This window comes from Cebus imitator, unplaced genomic scaffold (genome assembly GCF_001604975.1).
Source record: "Cebus imitator isolate Cc_AM_T3 unplaced genomic scaffold, Cebus_imitator-1.0 Scaffold401, whole genome shotgun sequence".
NCBI lineage: Eukaryota > Metazoa > Chordata > Mammalia > Primates > Cebidae > Cebus > Cebus imitator.
Window position 1 is genome coordinate 684,068 of NW_016107716.1, and position 15,138 is coordinate 699,205.

A 15,138-nucleotide genomic window follows, 5' to 3' on the forward strand; every position below is an offset into this window, starting at 1 on the left:
TCTTGCATAAATGGATGAATTCAAGCTCTGGCGGACAAATTATCCATCTATGCCATCTTCAAAGACACTACTCATAGCAAGGATGGGATAAGTGTGGAAGGGAACTTTAGAAAGAACAGGGTTCTCTTGGTATTAAAGCAAAAACTCCATCCAGAAACACACACACACACACACACACACACACCCCACACACACACCCCACACACACCTTTTATCATACTTCTTTCAACAGCTTTTTTATAGTAATATACACATAACATAAAATGTGCCATTTTAACCATTTTAAAGTATACAATTTAGTGGCATTACGTACATTCAAAATGTTGTACAACCATTGCCACTCCCTAGTTCCACAATTTTTTCATCACCCCTAAAAGAAACCCTGTATTCATTAAGCATCATTCATCATTCCCTCATTCTCCCCACCCCCAGGCCCTGTTAACTACTCATCTACTTTCTGTCCCTATAGATTTGCCTATTCTGGACATTTCATGTAATGGAATCACACAATATGTGTCCTTTTGTGTCTGCTGTCTTTCACTTAGCATAATATTTTCCAGGTTCATCCATGTTGTAGCATGTGTCAGAACTTCATTCCTTTTTATGGTTGAATAATATTTCATTGTATAGATGGACTACATTTGATTTATCTATTTCATCATGTTGCTTTTAAAATTTAATTGATCTTAAGTATACTTGTATTTGACAAGGATGAGAGTCCTTTTTAAAATTCATTTTACTTGAAAACCAAAGTGTAGGTCACCCTAGTTGTCTTTGGTGCCTCTAGATTGGTACAATAAATAGAGGGTTAAGCCTCTGTGTTGTTTCTAGAGTCAGTTACTGGAATTCTTTATGCAACAGCCTCAATGTCTTAAGACTATACAGTATGGAAAACATGAGTTTGAACCATAGGCCATTGCCAATTTGACCATTTTGGTTTATAAAATAACAATCCTATGATTCCAACTATTTACCTCTGTATTAGGTTTCATAGAGAATGTAATTCTTTTTAAAAATAAATAAATGATGCCTGCAACATAGTAAAAAATCTACTAGATGTGACTTCCCTTCCCTTTAGGCTTCTTGAAAATTATGTACCAATGATGATTCTCAGATAAAGTGACTTTACCAAGATCATTCTGCAAGGGGTGCCCCAGTATCACAGCACCCTTCTAAGCAGGTTCTCCCGTTGTACTTCCAATTTCTGAGGAAGAATTGTGCCACATGGCCCCTCTTTCCAATAAAAGAAGGGAGAGGATCATAAAGCACAAAGAGCACGTAAGATGAGGAAGAATATGAAGTCAACTTTCAATTGCCAGGAAAGGTCTCATCTCTACCCTGGCCAGTAAGATCATAGGATGACAGGTTACCAAGAAGAGGCTAAAACTCACATAAAGCATGAGGGCTTCAGAGAGAGAGAGAGAGAGAGGGAGAGAGAGAGAGAGAGAGAGAGTGTGTGTGTGTGTGTGTGTGTGTGTGAACATGCATGTGTGTACTCGTCTGCTCACGTACCCATATGTCCTTAATGTGAATTACAATGGGATTATGAATCATTTTAGGACTATCAATGACTCTTCTCCACCTCATTAAAATAGATGATTAATGATCAACTCATCATAAACCCAACATTAGTTTTGCTACCACCTCACCTTGCACGCTGTGCTCAAAGCTCTGTATTGGAAGAAGAGTTGTGTGCTTTTGCAGCCATTGTTTTAAAAGATCCCTGGAAATGTGCTCAGTTAAAACATGGAATATGGTGGTGGTAGTTCGGATCTGGTGGCTAAATCAAACTTACTAACTTATAGGCTTGACAGAGTTTTGACTGCATCTATAATACGCATTTTGTCCTTGAATCGGACATGTACCAAGCATTTTATTTTTTAGCAAAATTATTGCATACCTGGAAGGATAAAGATGAACAACAACTGTTACAAGGTTTGCATTATGTTACCAGTAATAAGATAAAATGTTTTCTTTTCTTCTAGTCTCCCAAATCAGCATTTATTAGTGCTGCAAAAAAGGCAAGATTAAAGTCCAATCCAGTCAAAGTACGCTTCTCTGAGGAGGTCATCATCAACGGCCAAGTGTCGGTGAGTTTACAGCCGCCGGCTCTGTGACTCAGGAAGAGTCAATGAGGCGGAAGCTTTGCACTCAAACAAAGTCAGTAGTCCCACTGGGATGATTGATCTGAAATTGGTAGTTGCTTTTACAGAGGTGTCAAATCTCAAGGGTGTAAAAGTCTTGAGAGATCATCAGGTTGGGCCTGAATCTCCTCTAGCATGGTCAGAATATGCGGTAGTCCAGGATTTCATAGAATCCTTCCAGCATCAGAGACGTCACTACTTTGCAAAGGAGTTCATATGATTTGGGATCACTGACACTGCCTCATTCAGACGAGTAAAATGTGCCCCTTTGAAACTTCCACCTATTTCTTCCCATTCTGCTAACTAAGCATTCTTCCATATGACAGTGCTTTATGTATTTTTGAGAAAGGTATTTTGTTTCCCCTTTTACTTCGCTAGAAAAGGCTAATCTTTCAACTAATCAGTCAAAGAAGTTAAAATGATGGAAAGATTTTGTGTATGCAACCAGAACTAAAGAAATACTGCCCACATATCCATAAATAGGTCCTGATAGAAATCATGATCACTCAGGCACTTAATTGATCTTCAAAATGAATAATGCAATTATCAACAGGATGTTTTCTTTTCAACTTTTTCTCCTAAAAATATACTGAAGTGTTTTTAGTTTTTATAAAATTATTATCCAAGGCACTAATAATTTTTGGACCTTTGAAATGCCAAAGCATTGGTGGTCTGTTGATATTGTTTAAATAAATCCACGAAGATAAAATCTCACCTACGATATGTTCATTATTAGTCACCAGCTCTTCTCTGAGGTTGGTTCTGGATCTGAATCTGCAGATGTAGGCCTGTACATCCTGGGCCAGGCACTCATACTCCAAGTGTCTTTGAATAAAAACTTACTGACCTAGGGCTGCTCTACTTGGGGTCCAGCTATTGTGATGCTTGTGGGAAAGGCTGGAGGCTATGGCAGTGCTGCCCTGTGAGCGTGGTCTGTTCTGTGCCCCTCAATGGGTCATATCACTCTGGATGCACGGTCACTGTACATTATTAATTTGCAACAAGACTGTCCCAGCTGAAGAGTGGAAGGTACAGAGGAATCAATATATAGCAGAAAGTCATCTGAAACTTACCTTTTCTGCCCGGAGCTTTCAAGCATGTAATTGGGCAACCAGATAGTTTATGCATCTTTAGAAAGAATATGATTCTAGAAGCTGCTAGAACAGTGTCAGTTCATCTGCGAATATAGCAGGACTCCTGCAAGGCAGCTGATGTGTGGATGGCAGTGATGTTCAGTCACATCTATGCTCCTCAGACTTTGTGACTGTCTTTATTTCCAGTTTACCCTTGCTCTTCTGAGTCACTGAGTGCCATTTCTTCTGGACTGGGATTCAGACTTATTCAGTGAATTAGAAGCAAGGCTTTGCAGGAGGTCCACAGAAGCAGAAAGGAGAGGGAGGAAGTTCAGGGCAAGAAACTGGAAGTGAAAGGCAGGAGGCCCATTATGGAAGTACTTAGGGACTGAATTCTCTCTGACACTGGCAAATGCCTGTACATCTTGCCTTCATTTGCCTTATGTGCAAAACAAGGGATGTGTGCGCTCGTGACTGCTGAGTTCTCCACAACTCCTGGGACTTTATGACCAACTATGTGTGAATAACTCAGCTCACTCCTGGGATTTATAGAACTCATTCAGTGTGCCTTCTTCCTCCCTCTTTTTTCTCTCTCACCTCTCACTACTTCCAATGAAAAAAAAATGCAAAGAAATACCATTTCTATTGTTTCCTTTTTGTCATGTTTCTAGCTGGCCTCTTTTTTTGAGTTATTTCTAGATTATGATCTTGTTTGTTATAGACGATGTTTTACTCCCTTAACACAATAAGCCATTCCTTCTATTTTTCCTTGGAGTTTAAGAACCATCCCTAACTGGGTGAAAATAGTTTCACAAAATAACTTTATACTTGAAGTGTATTGATGCTCATGACTCACCATCGTGATACTGCTAGGCACCAACAGTACCCTATCAAACAGCATCATTTCTGGTCTTTGTTCTGTTGAAGACGTCCTGCCCTGCTTAGGTCTGGGCTTATAGTTCCAAATGTCAAAGCCTAATTACGAAAGAATCATGTCTGTAATCATGTTTGCCAGTGGGGATCTTGAGTTAAAAAAAAAAAAAAAAAAACTCATCTGATTGACTTTCTGATGAGCAAATGTATTTTGCTATGAGCAACTGAACTCACATGTCACCAAAGGAATGCCTTGGTTGGCCTTAGAGAGCTTGTTTTTTAATGTCACGCTTCAAATAAAGTATAGATGTGCTATGCTGCTACTGCAAAGAGAATAGTTCTAATTTGATCGACTTATGCCCCCCATCCCGCCACTTCTTTTTGTTAAACAGGAAACTGTTAAGGACAACTCGCTTCTTTTTATGCCAAATGTTTTGAAAGTCTATCTGGAAAATGGGCAGACCAAATCATTTCGCTTTGACTGCAGCACTTCCATTAAGGTAAGATGAGCAGCTAAACTCTGTCCCTGGACTCTCTCAGGTACAACCTGCAGGATATTGTGAGCCATTTGTAGCAGCATCTTCCTTCAGAACAACCCCTTTATTTCTGCAATTTTGTTGATTGCCTCCATACAATGTAGTCTGTCAATACTTAAAACCAAACAAAAACCAAAAGCTTAAACTAAGAAGCTTCTGCTCTTTTATTTCTCTTGGTGCTGCAAAACAATATAATACGCTGTCAGTGAAGAAACACTAGAGCCAGTCATTTTAATGCAACTACAGATTAATTAAAATAGTGTGACTATCACCAAGAACCCTTGGCACCCTGCCCAAAGCCAGCATGATTTCTCAGCAATATCAGCTGCTCAGAAGATTAAGATGTTAGCTATTAATTGAATATCTGCTACTTTGGTGTCCAGTAAAAAACAAGGGTAGGCTAATGTAAAGGTAACATTTACTTTTAATTTCTGTAACCAATTTCATGGTAATGATGCATAAAGAGGCAGAAATGAGGCCTGCTTCTTAGAAGAAGGGCTAGAAAGGAAGACTCACAAAGCAATCCTATTATTTCAGAGCCACAGATGAGTTTTACATAATAGGTATTATAGCAAAGCGTATGGGGATTTTCCCCCCATGCTTTCTTCCTGGAAAAGAAAAGTGCAGAGTCTCTTCCTTTAATTGGACAACAGTGTGTTCAGAAATTGATTGCTCCCTAATGCTTCATCAACCTAAAATAGGCTTTCTTCAAATGGCACAGTAAAAAAGATTTTATGAAGGTAAAAGAGTACCTAGTGATGATCTGTACAATAATCTATCAAGAGAATATCAACTCTCTGTTTAAAAATGTCTATCTATAGCCAACCTCTAATTCTTGTGTGTTTTTTAAACTAATCAGCATAGACCTCACATGTAGAAGCATTTCTACAAAGACCCACTCACTGTGTATTCTTATTGTCATGATACCAGCAAGGGGCTTGTTTTGAATTGCTCTAAGTATATAGTGGCTTAGTAGGTCATGCAGTGGAAAATATTAGATTGATGTTGGAGCACAAAATCATCCTTAAATCATTCCAGATGAAATATTAACTTCCTATGTACAAGACTTCTAATTTTAAATGGCAATGACTGGAAAGATCTTCTTCCCATTTTTCTTATTCATTGTCAATTTGTGGTGGGATTTTAATGTAATTATTGAGCAACTAACCCAGGGGCAGGCAAACTTTTTCTGGAAAGGGCTAGATAGTAAATATTTTAGGCTTAGTGGGCCATTTGATATCTGTTTCAACTGCTGAACCCTGTCATTGTATCGGCAAAGCAGCCATGAACAGGTGGGTTTGGTAAGTCCTTAAGACAATGCTCAGTTTTGATAATTCACTTAAAGGACTCACAGAACTCAGTAATTTGTTATACTCACAATTACAGTATATTATAGCAAAAGAATACAGAATAGAATTAGCAAGGGGAAAGGCTCATCATCAGGGGATAGGAGAGATTGAGTGGAAGGCTTCCAGATGTCCTCTCCCAGTGGATTCATACAGATAGTGCTTAATTCGCCCAGAAATGATGCATGACAATATGCATGAAGTACTGCCAAGTTCACCCAAGCCTCAGCATCCAGAGTTTTTATTGGGAGTTTGCCACATAGACACAGCTGCCCACCTGCATGGTTGACCTTAGTATCCAGTCTCTCCAGATTTTGAGCTGATACCATATGGCCCAATGGTTCTCGCCATAAATCAATTGTTAGCATGGACTATCGGGTATGGCCCAAGGCCACCTAGTAAACAAAAACACTCCTATCAGACAGGACAGTCCAAGAGCTTAGAGGTTACTTCCTAAGAGTGGGAGCAGAAGACCAAATTTTTCTTTAAGCAAGGTTAATCTGTTACTTCACAGTCAATATGTGAACAAATGGTCATGGCCAGATATAACCCACAGGTCATAGTTGGCAGACCTCTGAAATAACCCACAGAGCTACATTATTACAACTCTCTCTGACACCATGGCCTTGTTGTGTGTTGCCAACTGGTCACCTCCCTGCCATTGGACTCCCTACCCCGCCTGATGACCTAGGTAAAGACTTGAATGCATTTCTTAACAGAAATAAATCTACATTTAAGAAAGTCCTGTTGTTAATTCCCTCCAGCCTCTTTATTACAGAACGTATGCAAGACTAAGTTTGATTTCCCTGAGGATTGCAGATGACAAGGAGAAGACAGGAAGCAATGCAAAGAGTTCACATCAAATTCAGGTTATCTTATCTTGTACCTAACAGCCTTATTATTACAGTAGACACTGGCTGGTAGGTATAAAATAAAAATAGTATAGTTATGAAAGGAATATGACACTGTGTAATGAAAATTGCCAAAATTCTTGCTGCAGAATTACAATAGGAAAAAACTATTGCTATTGATTTTCCAGTGTCCTCCCAGGTGGTTCAAGAAAATGCTTTCTAAAGTATGTGTTGCCACACAAAGCCTGCTTTTGTTTCCTCTTTCCTGGGCTTTAAGAGAAAATTATAAAGCAGAGAAATCTTTTTTTTTTTTTTAATTCAACATTTCTGTTGAATGATTTTGTTCAGGACTGGGGGTATGTTGGGATCTTTGACTTAATGGGGCCTGAAGAAACTGAAAAAGGACCACAGAGAAGGATCAAAACATCAGAAAAGTCGGTAAAAGAAAACTAAGTATGTCAGGATTTCTCTGTCTTGGCACTATTGAGATATTGGGCCAAATCATTCTTCACTGTGGATCTGTCTCTGCATTGCAAGATGCTGAGCAGCACCTCTGACCTCTACACACTCCATGGCAGTAGTGCCCCAACACCACTGTGACAAACAAAAATGTCTCCATATATTTCCAAATGTTGCAGTGGGGCAAAACTTCCCTATAGGTCTTTTAGCATCTGAGTCTAAATTATCCTCGAGGGATCATTTACTAATTTTCAAGTACATGAAAAAAAAAGTGTAGGTTGAAGAGATTAGTTTTACACTGTAGTAAATGTGTGTGTTTGTATATGGAACACCCTTCTGATCATAAATGCTTAATCCTGTAAAAGATTGCTGACAAAGCTTGCTCATTCCACCTTCCCCAGAGATGTAAAATAAATATATGTATATTATTATGGTGCCCTCACTCTGTGCCAAACAATGTTATAATAAATGCTTTGTATGTGTAAACTCATTTAATCTTTATATCCGTCCTGAGATAAGCATTATTATTATCCGCAGTTTACACAAAGGGAAACTAAGATACTTAGCGACTAAATAACTTGCCCAGAGGTAGTAGAGCTGGGATTAGAAACCAGACTGTTTCCTTAGCCCCCATTCCTTACAACCACTACACTGCTCTTTCAGAAGGGTAAGCCAGGGTCAGCAAGCAGATATTTCAGTCTTCACAGTCTCTGTTGCAACTACTCAACTCTGCTGATGCAACACACAACAGCAGCCATAGATTTTAGATAAACAAATAGGCATGACTATGTCCCAATAAAACTTTATTTACAAAAGCTGATGGTGAGCTAGGTTTGGCATGCAGGCCATGTTTTCCAACCCTTAGGGCAGACCACTTTCAGAACTAGTTTAATTGCTACCCCATTTAGTAGAAAGGAGAATCCAACTGTCTACACTCCACAATCTATTGATGATCTTTCTATATCAAGCGCTTACATGATATTAACCTCCTCCTCCAGCTATTTACCTTGTTAACTCTCTGTTTTGAACTCCATAAAGATTTTGAATGATTGAGGAGGCCAGGAAAAGGGCAAGAGAAGCAAGGCCTCATTTCTGTATCTTTTCGGATCTTTGGAGCGTTAAATTTCAGAATCAACCAAAGGTACAAAATTTCAAGATTGGAAGCCTACATGTGTAACACTTTTCAGTCATGATAGACTCCGCAACATGGCGGTCTTGATATTGGTCTCATTGTGTTCATGTTTCCTCCGTAAGGATGTCATCTTAACCCTTCAAGAGAAGCTCTCCATCAAAGGCATTGAACACTTCTCTCTCATGCTGGAGCAGAGGACAGAAGGGGCTGGAACGAAGCTACTCTTGCTTCATGAACAGGAGACTCTAACTCAGGTCTGTGAAATTTCACCCTCAAGTGATGAGACTGCTGTTTAGAGCAGAGGTTGCCCTGTCTAAGATTTCTCCCCCACTCTAATCTATAAATGTACTAATTATATCCTTGGGTATCCTCTGTAAAGGAAGTGCTGGCAGTCTTAATGCATTTTGCACCTCAAGGTCATGTTTCTCTTTCTGCCAATCTTTTGCAGACTGTCAGTCTCACAACCAGATTTGTTATTCAAAGTCTCACCAGCTACACATTGAGAATATAGATCTGTAAAATTATATTTTATGTTATTACAGTGACCTCTTCACCTGTTTTGGTCAACAGTCTCTTGAAACTATTTAAAAAAATGGTTTCTGAGATTACTTAAATTAATCCAAAATCATATTTAGTTGTTTGAAATTCTGGGTGCATACTTAAGACTATTTTTGGAAGCCTGAAATCTCTGCCCCAGTCCTGCCCGCTATAAATATGTGATCTACCAATGTGTCCCAGTTACTGATTACCAAGATGCCACCCCCATCTGTTCCCTGGGGAGACAAGCAGGCTGCTCGGCTGCTGAATTCAGCACAGCACCCTGACTTTTCTTCTGACACAAGCAGAGTCTTTGTCAAATGTATAAGAGATTTCAACAAATTCCTCTTCCATGGGAGAGATCAGTGATGACAGAACTTTAGGGAGAGGGGTAGGAGGGGACACCAGGAGGAGACGCATCAGATGCTGCCAGCTGGATGGAGTGGCAAGAAGTGTTGTCACACTAAATTTCTTCTTGGTTGTTGTATATAAAAGCTGGTATCCCATACATTGGGTGGTCCTGCAGATATCCCCGATTCTCTTGATTCGGTCCAACTTTTTGTAATAGATAAGTTTGAAAGTTGCCATCTGTGTTGATTTATATTCCTCTACCTAAACTTGGCCTATTATTTCTATCAATTTTTTTTTTTTTTTTTGGTTTTTGGTTTTTGGTTTTTTGAGACAGAGTCTCACTCTGTTGCCCAGACTGGAGTACAGTGGCATAATCATATGTCACTGCAGGCTTGAACTCCTGGGCTCAAATGATCCTCCCACTTTAGCCTTGCAAAGTGCTGGGACTACAGGAATGAGCCACCATGCCTGGCCTCTATTGAGTCTAAATCTACCTATTGATTTTTTAAATCGCTTCTAATGGTTATTATTTTAACCTGTGCCAAACATTCTTGGAAATAAATAAATGACTTATTTTATGCTTCGTTACAGGGGCACAACCCCTGATATATAGGATCTCTCATGTGAAAGGTCAGTGTCTGGATCTGAGTTTCCCCAGAAGCAGAACTTAAGGATTTGAATGCATGTAGTTTATTTGAGAAGAGATCTCTGGAAATACCGGCAGAGGAATTGGGAAGAGAGATGAGAAAAATTGAGAAACCAATAAAGAATGTGTTACTGGCTGGGTGCAGTGGCTCCAGCCTGTAATCCCAGCACTTTGGGAGGCCGAGGCAGGCGAACCACCTGAGGTCAGGAGTTCAAGAGCAGCCTGACCGACATGGTGAAGCTCTACGAAAAACACAAAACTTAGCCAGGTGCAGTGGCAGGGGCCTGTAATCCCAGGTACTAGGGAGGCTGAGGCAGGAGAATTGCTTGAACCCGGGAGGTGGAGGTTGCAGTGAGCAAAGATCACAACACTGCATTCCAGCTTGGGTGACAGAGTAAGACTTTGTCTCAAAAAAAAAAAAAAAAAAAAAAAAAAGAATGTATTATCAAGCCAGTTTCCACTGTGGGCAACTGGAACTCAGTCCACTGGAGAGCATTGGGAGACAATGTAGGACAACCTAAGAGGTATCCCACCGAGGGGTGAGGGAGCTGGGGCATGTGCCTACCAGCACTCTGTTATTGATGGTGGGCTGCCCTCTTGTTATTCGGGCTTGCCTTGTGGTGTTCAATGGTCACAGGTGTTTGCCGTAAATACCCATCAGCTTATAGCAATAAATGCCAAGGGGATACGGGCAGACAGCCAGTTACTACAAGTCTAATGAAACCCCCCACAACGTTTTGATCTTTCCGGTTTTACTTTCTCTCTAAACTTTTGTCTACTACATAGCCTTTATAGGAAAGCTTCATGCTGATTTAGTTGGACGAAGTTTCTTTAAAAGTCTCTTCTGATGCTAAGTAAACAAAACTTCTTGCTCCAATTACTGCATTTCTTTTAAAATGTTGGAAGGAAACAAAAACTTCTAACAATCATTCCTTCTTTATTTTTCATTATAGAATCAGAACTAAAAGCGAAGTGCTAAAAATCGAGTATTACCTCTAGAAAGGAAAATGGATTTAAATATCCTGAAAGAAACCAGCTATATGCCTTTGAAATCAATGCATATGAAAAAATCGATTGCTAAAATATTTATAGGCATGATAAAAGCAGAGTAAGAAATTATAATTGTTCCAATAACAAAATCATTTTAAAACATTTAATTTCTGTGAAAACCCCCCAATGGAACTTTTAAGTAACTCTACCTGAATTTCTGGTGGTTTGATATTAAACTTCTGCTATGAAATATTATTTATATACTACTCAAAGTTTCCAAGAAATCGTTTCTGTTTGCCTTAGTGTTATTCTTATGGACTGCCATTTCTAATGACTTGAAGCCACCTTTTTGCATTACATTGATTCATTTTCCAAAACTACTGTAACCTTCTGATACTAAAAGTAAACCCAAGATGGCTTATGGAAAATTCAAGAAAGAAAAGTTTTAACCAGTAGTTAAAGGAGTCAGAGATTTGGTGATTCCTGACTTTCTAACACACCAGAGCAAACCTTCTGGCAAAATAGCCCATGAAGTCACTGTGAAATACAACAGCAGGGCTGACCAGCACTAGTGGCCTTTTAGAGTCCCCTATTTCTTTATTCCTGGTTTGCTTTACCATCAGCCAGTGATGAGCAGCTCATAGCCCTCGGGTCTCATGAGTCCACTCAGCTTTGCAGGCCTGCCCACAGCCAGAAAGCTGGTGCTCAGCTTTCTCAGGATGCTCGTATATGTAAAAGTAGGGTGTCTTTTTCCATTGGAATTCTTCTGTTCAACAAAGTTAACAAACTGTAAAAACATACATGTGCATGCATACACACACCATGGGACTCAAAGCTATTTTATTTTTAATTTTTTAATTGCAGCTCACAAACATTTTTATATTGCCAGATTTGTCCCCTGCATAAGGGTACTTACACACAACTGTGCTGGTTCATGCTTCGTGGTTTTCATTTTGTTTTGTTGATGTGTTGAAGGGAAATCCATGAGCTGTTGCCTTCTTTCTTAGAGTCCAATGTCTTCCTTTCATTCAAAAAGGAATTAAGAAATGAACTTCTAGTATGTGACCATATTATAGTGTTTAACAGGAAAACAAACTGAAATGAACCATGGTCCTTAACCCTGAAGAAACTGTGGTATATTTTAAACTCCTTTGAACAAGTGGAACAATATCATCATGGTATCAGAAGTTTGGAGTCGTTTGGAAACTTGTAGAATCTGATGTACTGCCTGGGCCAAAACTTCTGTCTTCCTACTTTCCAATGTGATGTCATCCAAGGTTGACACTATCATGTTTTCATTGCAATAGTCTGGAGTCTAATTTGGAAAAAACACAGCAATTAGAAACTGTACTGGACAGTCTCTCTGCTGTCCCTTTGGATCCTCTTTTTGTACTCCCCAACATAGATTTGAGGTGCTATCACTAACAGCCAGCGTCTACAGATCTTCTTCCAAGAACTGTCCTCAGACTGCTGGTGCCCATCATGTCCAAACTGGGAAACTCATATTCCCTGGGACAGCTCTAAATGAATGACTCATCAGTGCTCCTTTGACTCAGGTCTCGGCAGCTGCATGGTATAGCTACCACTCCAGGGTCCCCTGCAGGACCCGGGTATAGCTACTCTCTGCTGGGCTTTCCTGAGAAGGCACCCTTGCTTAGCTTCCTCTTCTTTTCTGACCTGCTTCCCCTACTCCATTACTAGCCTCTCCTGGGAGCATTTTCTTAATAAGTCCCTTGCACACAAACCCTCATCTCCGGGTCTGCTTCTGGGGAACCCAATCTAACTGGCAAAGTTATGTGCAGTTTTCAGGGAATGAGCATCTATCATAAATACTAAAAGAATATCCACTGATTCTTTCCTGAGTGTCCAAAGAAAGTTGACTGCTTCAGTGTCCCTCAGCCATTTCTCAGTCAGCACTGGGGGGTTCTTATGTGATTGGTCTACTCTTCCAGGTGACACAGAGGCCCAGCTCCCATAAGATGAGATGTCTTTTTCGAATTAGCTTCGTCCCAAAAGATCCCATTGACCTTTTAAGGAGAGATCCAGTTGCTTTCGAATATCTCTATGTTCAGGTATGTTAAAATTTCAGCATGTTTTATATCAACTTTGTGGCATAAACTAACTTTCGGGCTTTGCCCTCAATTCTTTAATTTGAAATCTTTCTTTTTTGTCCCCCACCTCAAGCTCAGTGAATTGTACAATAATTCTGTGGTGCTCTTTTTATTTTTACCTTAGATTCTGAAATAATTTCATACTTCCAAAAACGTTGCAAGAGTAGTCTTCCATACCCTTCACCCAGATTCACTAGTTGTTAACATTTTACTACATTTACATTCTCTTTGCTATATGCACATGTTCTCTCTCTCTCTACACAAATACACACACAAATGTATATGATTTTTTTCTAAACCATATGAAAGCCAGTTACCAAAATAATGCAGGTTTACTCCTAAGTACTTCAATGTGTATTTTCTAATAACAAGGGCATTTTCTTATACAATTATTATATAAGTAACAAAATCAGAAAAGTAAACATTGATGCATTTCCATTATCTCATCTACAGTTTATATCCATAGTATGCCTATTATTCTCAAAATGTCTTTTATATATTCATTTTTTCTAGAACAAGATGCACTGCAGGATCCCATTTTGCATTTAGTTGTCATGTCTCTTTAGTCTACTTAAATCTGGAATATTCCTCAGCCCTTTTTCGGCTTTCACAACCTTGATAGTTTTGAGGAGTACTGGTCAGCTATTTTATAGAAATCTCTCGATTTGGGTTTCTCTGATGTTTTCTTATGATTAGACTGATGTTACACATTTTTGGAAGAACAACATGAGTGACTTTGTATTATCAGTGTAACACATCAAGAGGTACATGATGTTAGTTTATCCCTTCAATGGCAAAATGAACTTCGACTCTTGGTTAAGGTGATGTTCTCCAAATTCACTCAAAAGTTTCTACTATTCCTTTATATAATTAAAAAGCAATTTGTGGAGACCCACTTTGTAACTACTTTTTTTTTTTTTTTTTTTTTTTTGTTTTTTGAGACAGAATTTCGCTCTTGTTGCCCAGGCTGGAGTGCAATGGCAGGATCTCTGCTCACCACAACCTCCGCCTCCTGGGTTCAAGGAATTCTCCTGCCTCAGCCTCCCAAGTAGCTGGGATTACAGGCATGTACCACCACGCCCAGCTAATTTTGTATTTTTAGTAGAGACAAGGTTTCTCCAAGGTGGTCAGGCTGGTCTCAAACTCCCAACCTCAGGTGGTCTGTCTACCTCGACCTCCCGAAGTGCTGGATTACAAGTGTGAGCCACCGTGCCTGGCCCTAATTGATGATTCTTATCTGAATTCATTATTATAATGATGGTTGAAAATGATGATTTTTCTAATCTTATTATCACTTCTGCATTTATTAATTGGTATGAGGAGAGTTTTCCCTTCTCCTTTATTTACTTATTCATTCATTTGATGGTTAGATTATTCTGAAAAATTGTGATATTCATTATACTGCATTGTTAACTTTAAGGTGGTAAAACTTGAAGAGAACATTCTTTTCCAGACTGATCTCTGATTCTGGGCTATAAATCCCCAAAAAAGAAAGTTTCCAAGAATGAGTATCTCGTGTAGTTTGTCCCAAAGGGAATTTATCCACTTTGATATTTAGGAGGTGTTCCTATATTTTCCTATTATGGCTTCCTATTACTCTCACTGAAATTTCCAATATAATCACATTAAATAGTAAAAACCAACTTACCTAATGCTTAGACAGCTTAGACATCTAGCAGTAGAACTAACTACTGGAAGAGGTTGTAAACCTAAACATAACCTCCGACTCCCCACTGCCAGAAAGAGAGATAAAACAAAAGTGAAGGAAAAAAAAAAAAATGACATGTTGTCTTTGAAAATACCTTTATAAGGCAAAGATTGCTGGAGCCATATATAAAATGCAAAAAGCAGCCAGGCGCAGTGGCTCACGCCTGTAATCCCAGCACTTTGGGACGCTGAGGCGGGTGGATTGCCTGAGCTCAGGAGTTCGAGACCAGCCTGGGCAACATGGTGAAACCCCGTCTCTACTAAAATACAAAAAATTAGCTGGGCATGGTGGTATGCGCCCATAATCACAGCTACTCGGGAGGCTGAGGCAGCAGAATTTCAAGGACCCAGGAGGCAGAGGTTGCAGGGAGCCGAGATCACA

At 39.5% G+C, this 15,138-nt stretch overlaps 1 protein-coding gene across 3 annotated transcripts in view; it reads left to right on the top strand.

Annotated features, from left to right (window-relative positions):
* The window catches only part of FRMPD4 (FERM and PDZ domain containing 4), a 571,680-nt gene that overhangs the window by 521,175 nt on the left and 35,367 nt on the right, over positions 1-15,138 (top strand). For all 3 annotated transcript variants that reach the window (XM_037731464.1, XM_017508807.1, XM_017508806.1), the window contains exons 6-9: positions 1,986-2,090; positions 4,483-4,590; positions 8,537-8,668; positions 12,891-13,010. In XM_037731464.1, coding sequence (XP_037587392.1) covers positions 1,986-2,090; positions 4,483-4,590; positions 8,537-8,668; positions 12,891-13,010 — 465 coding nt within the window. The remainder of the gene's footprint in view (positions 1-1,985; positions 2,091-4,482; positions 4,591-8,536; positions 8,669-12,890; positions 13,011-15,138) is intronic.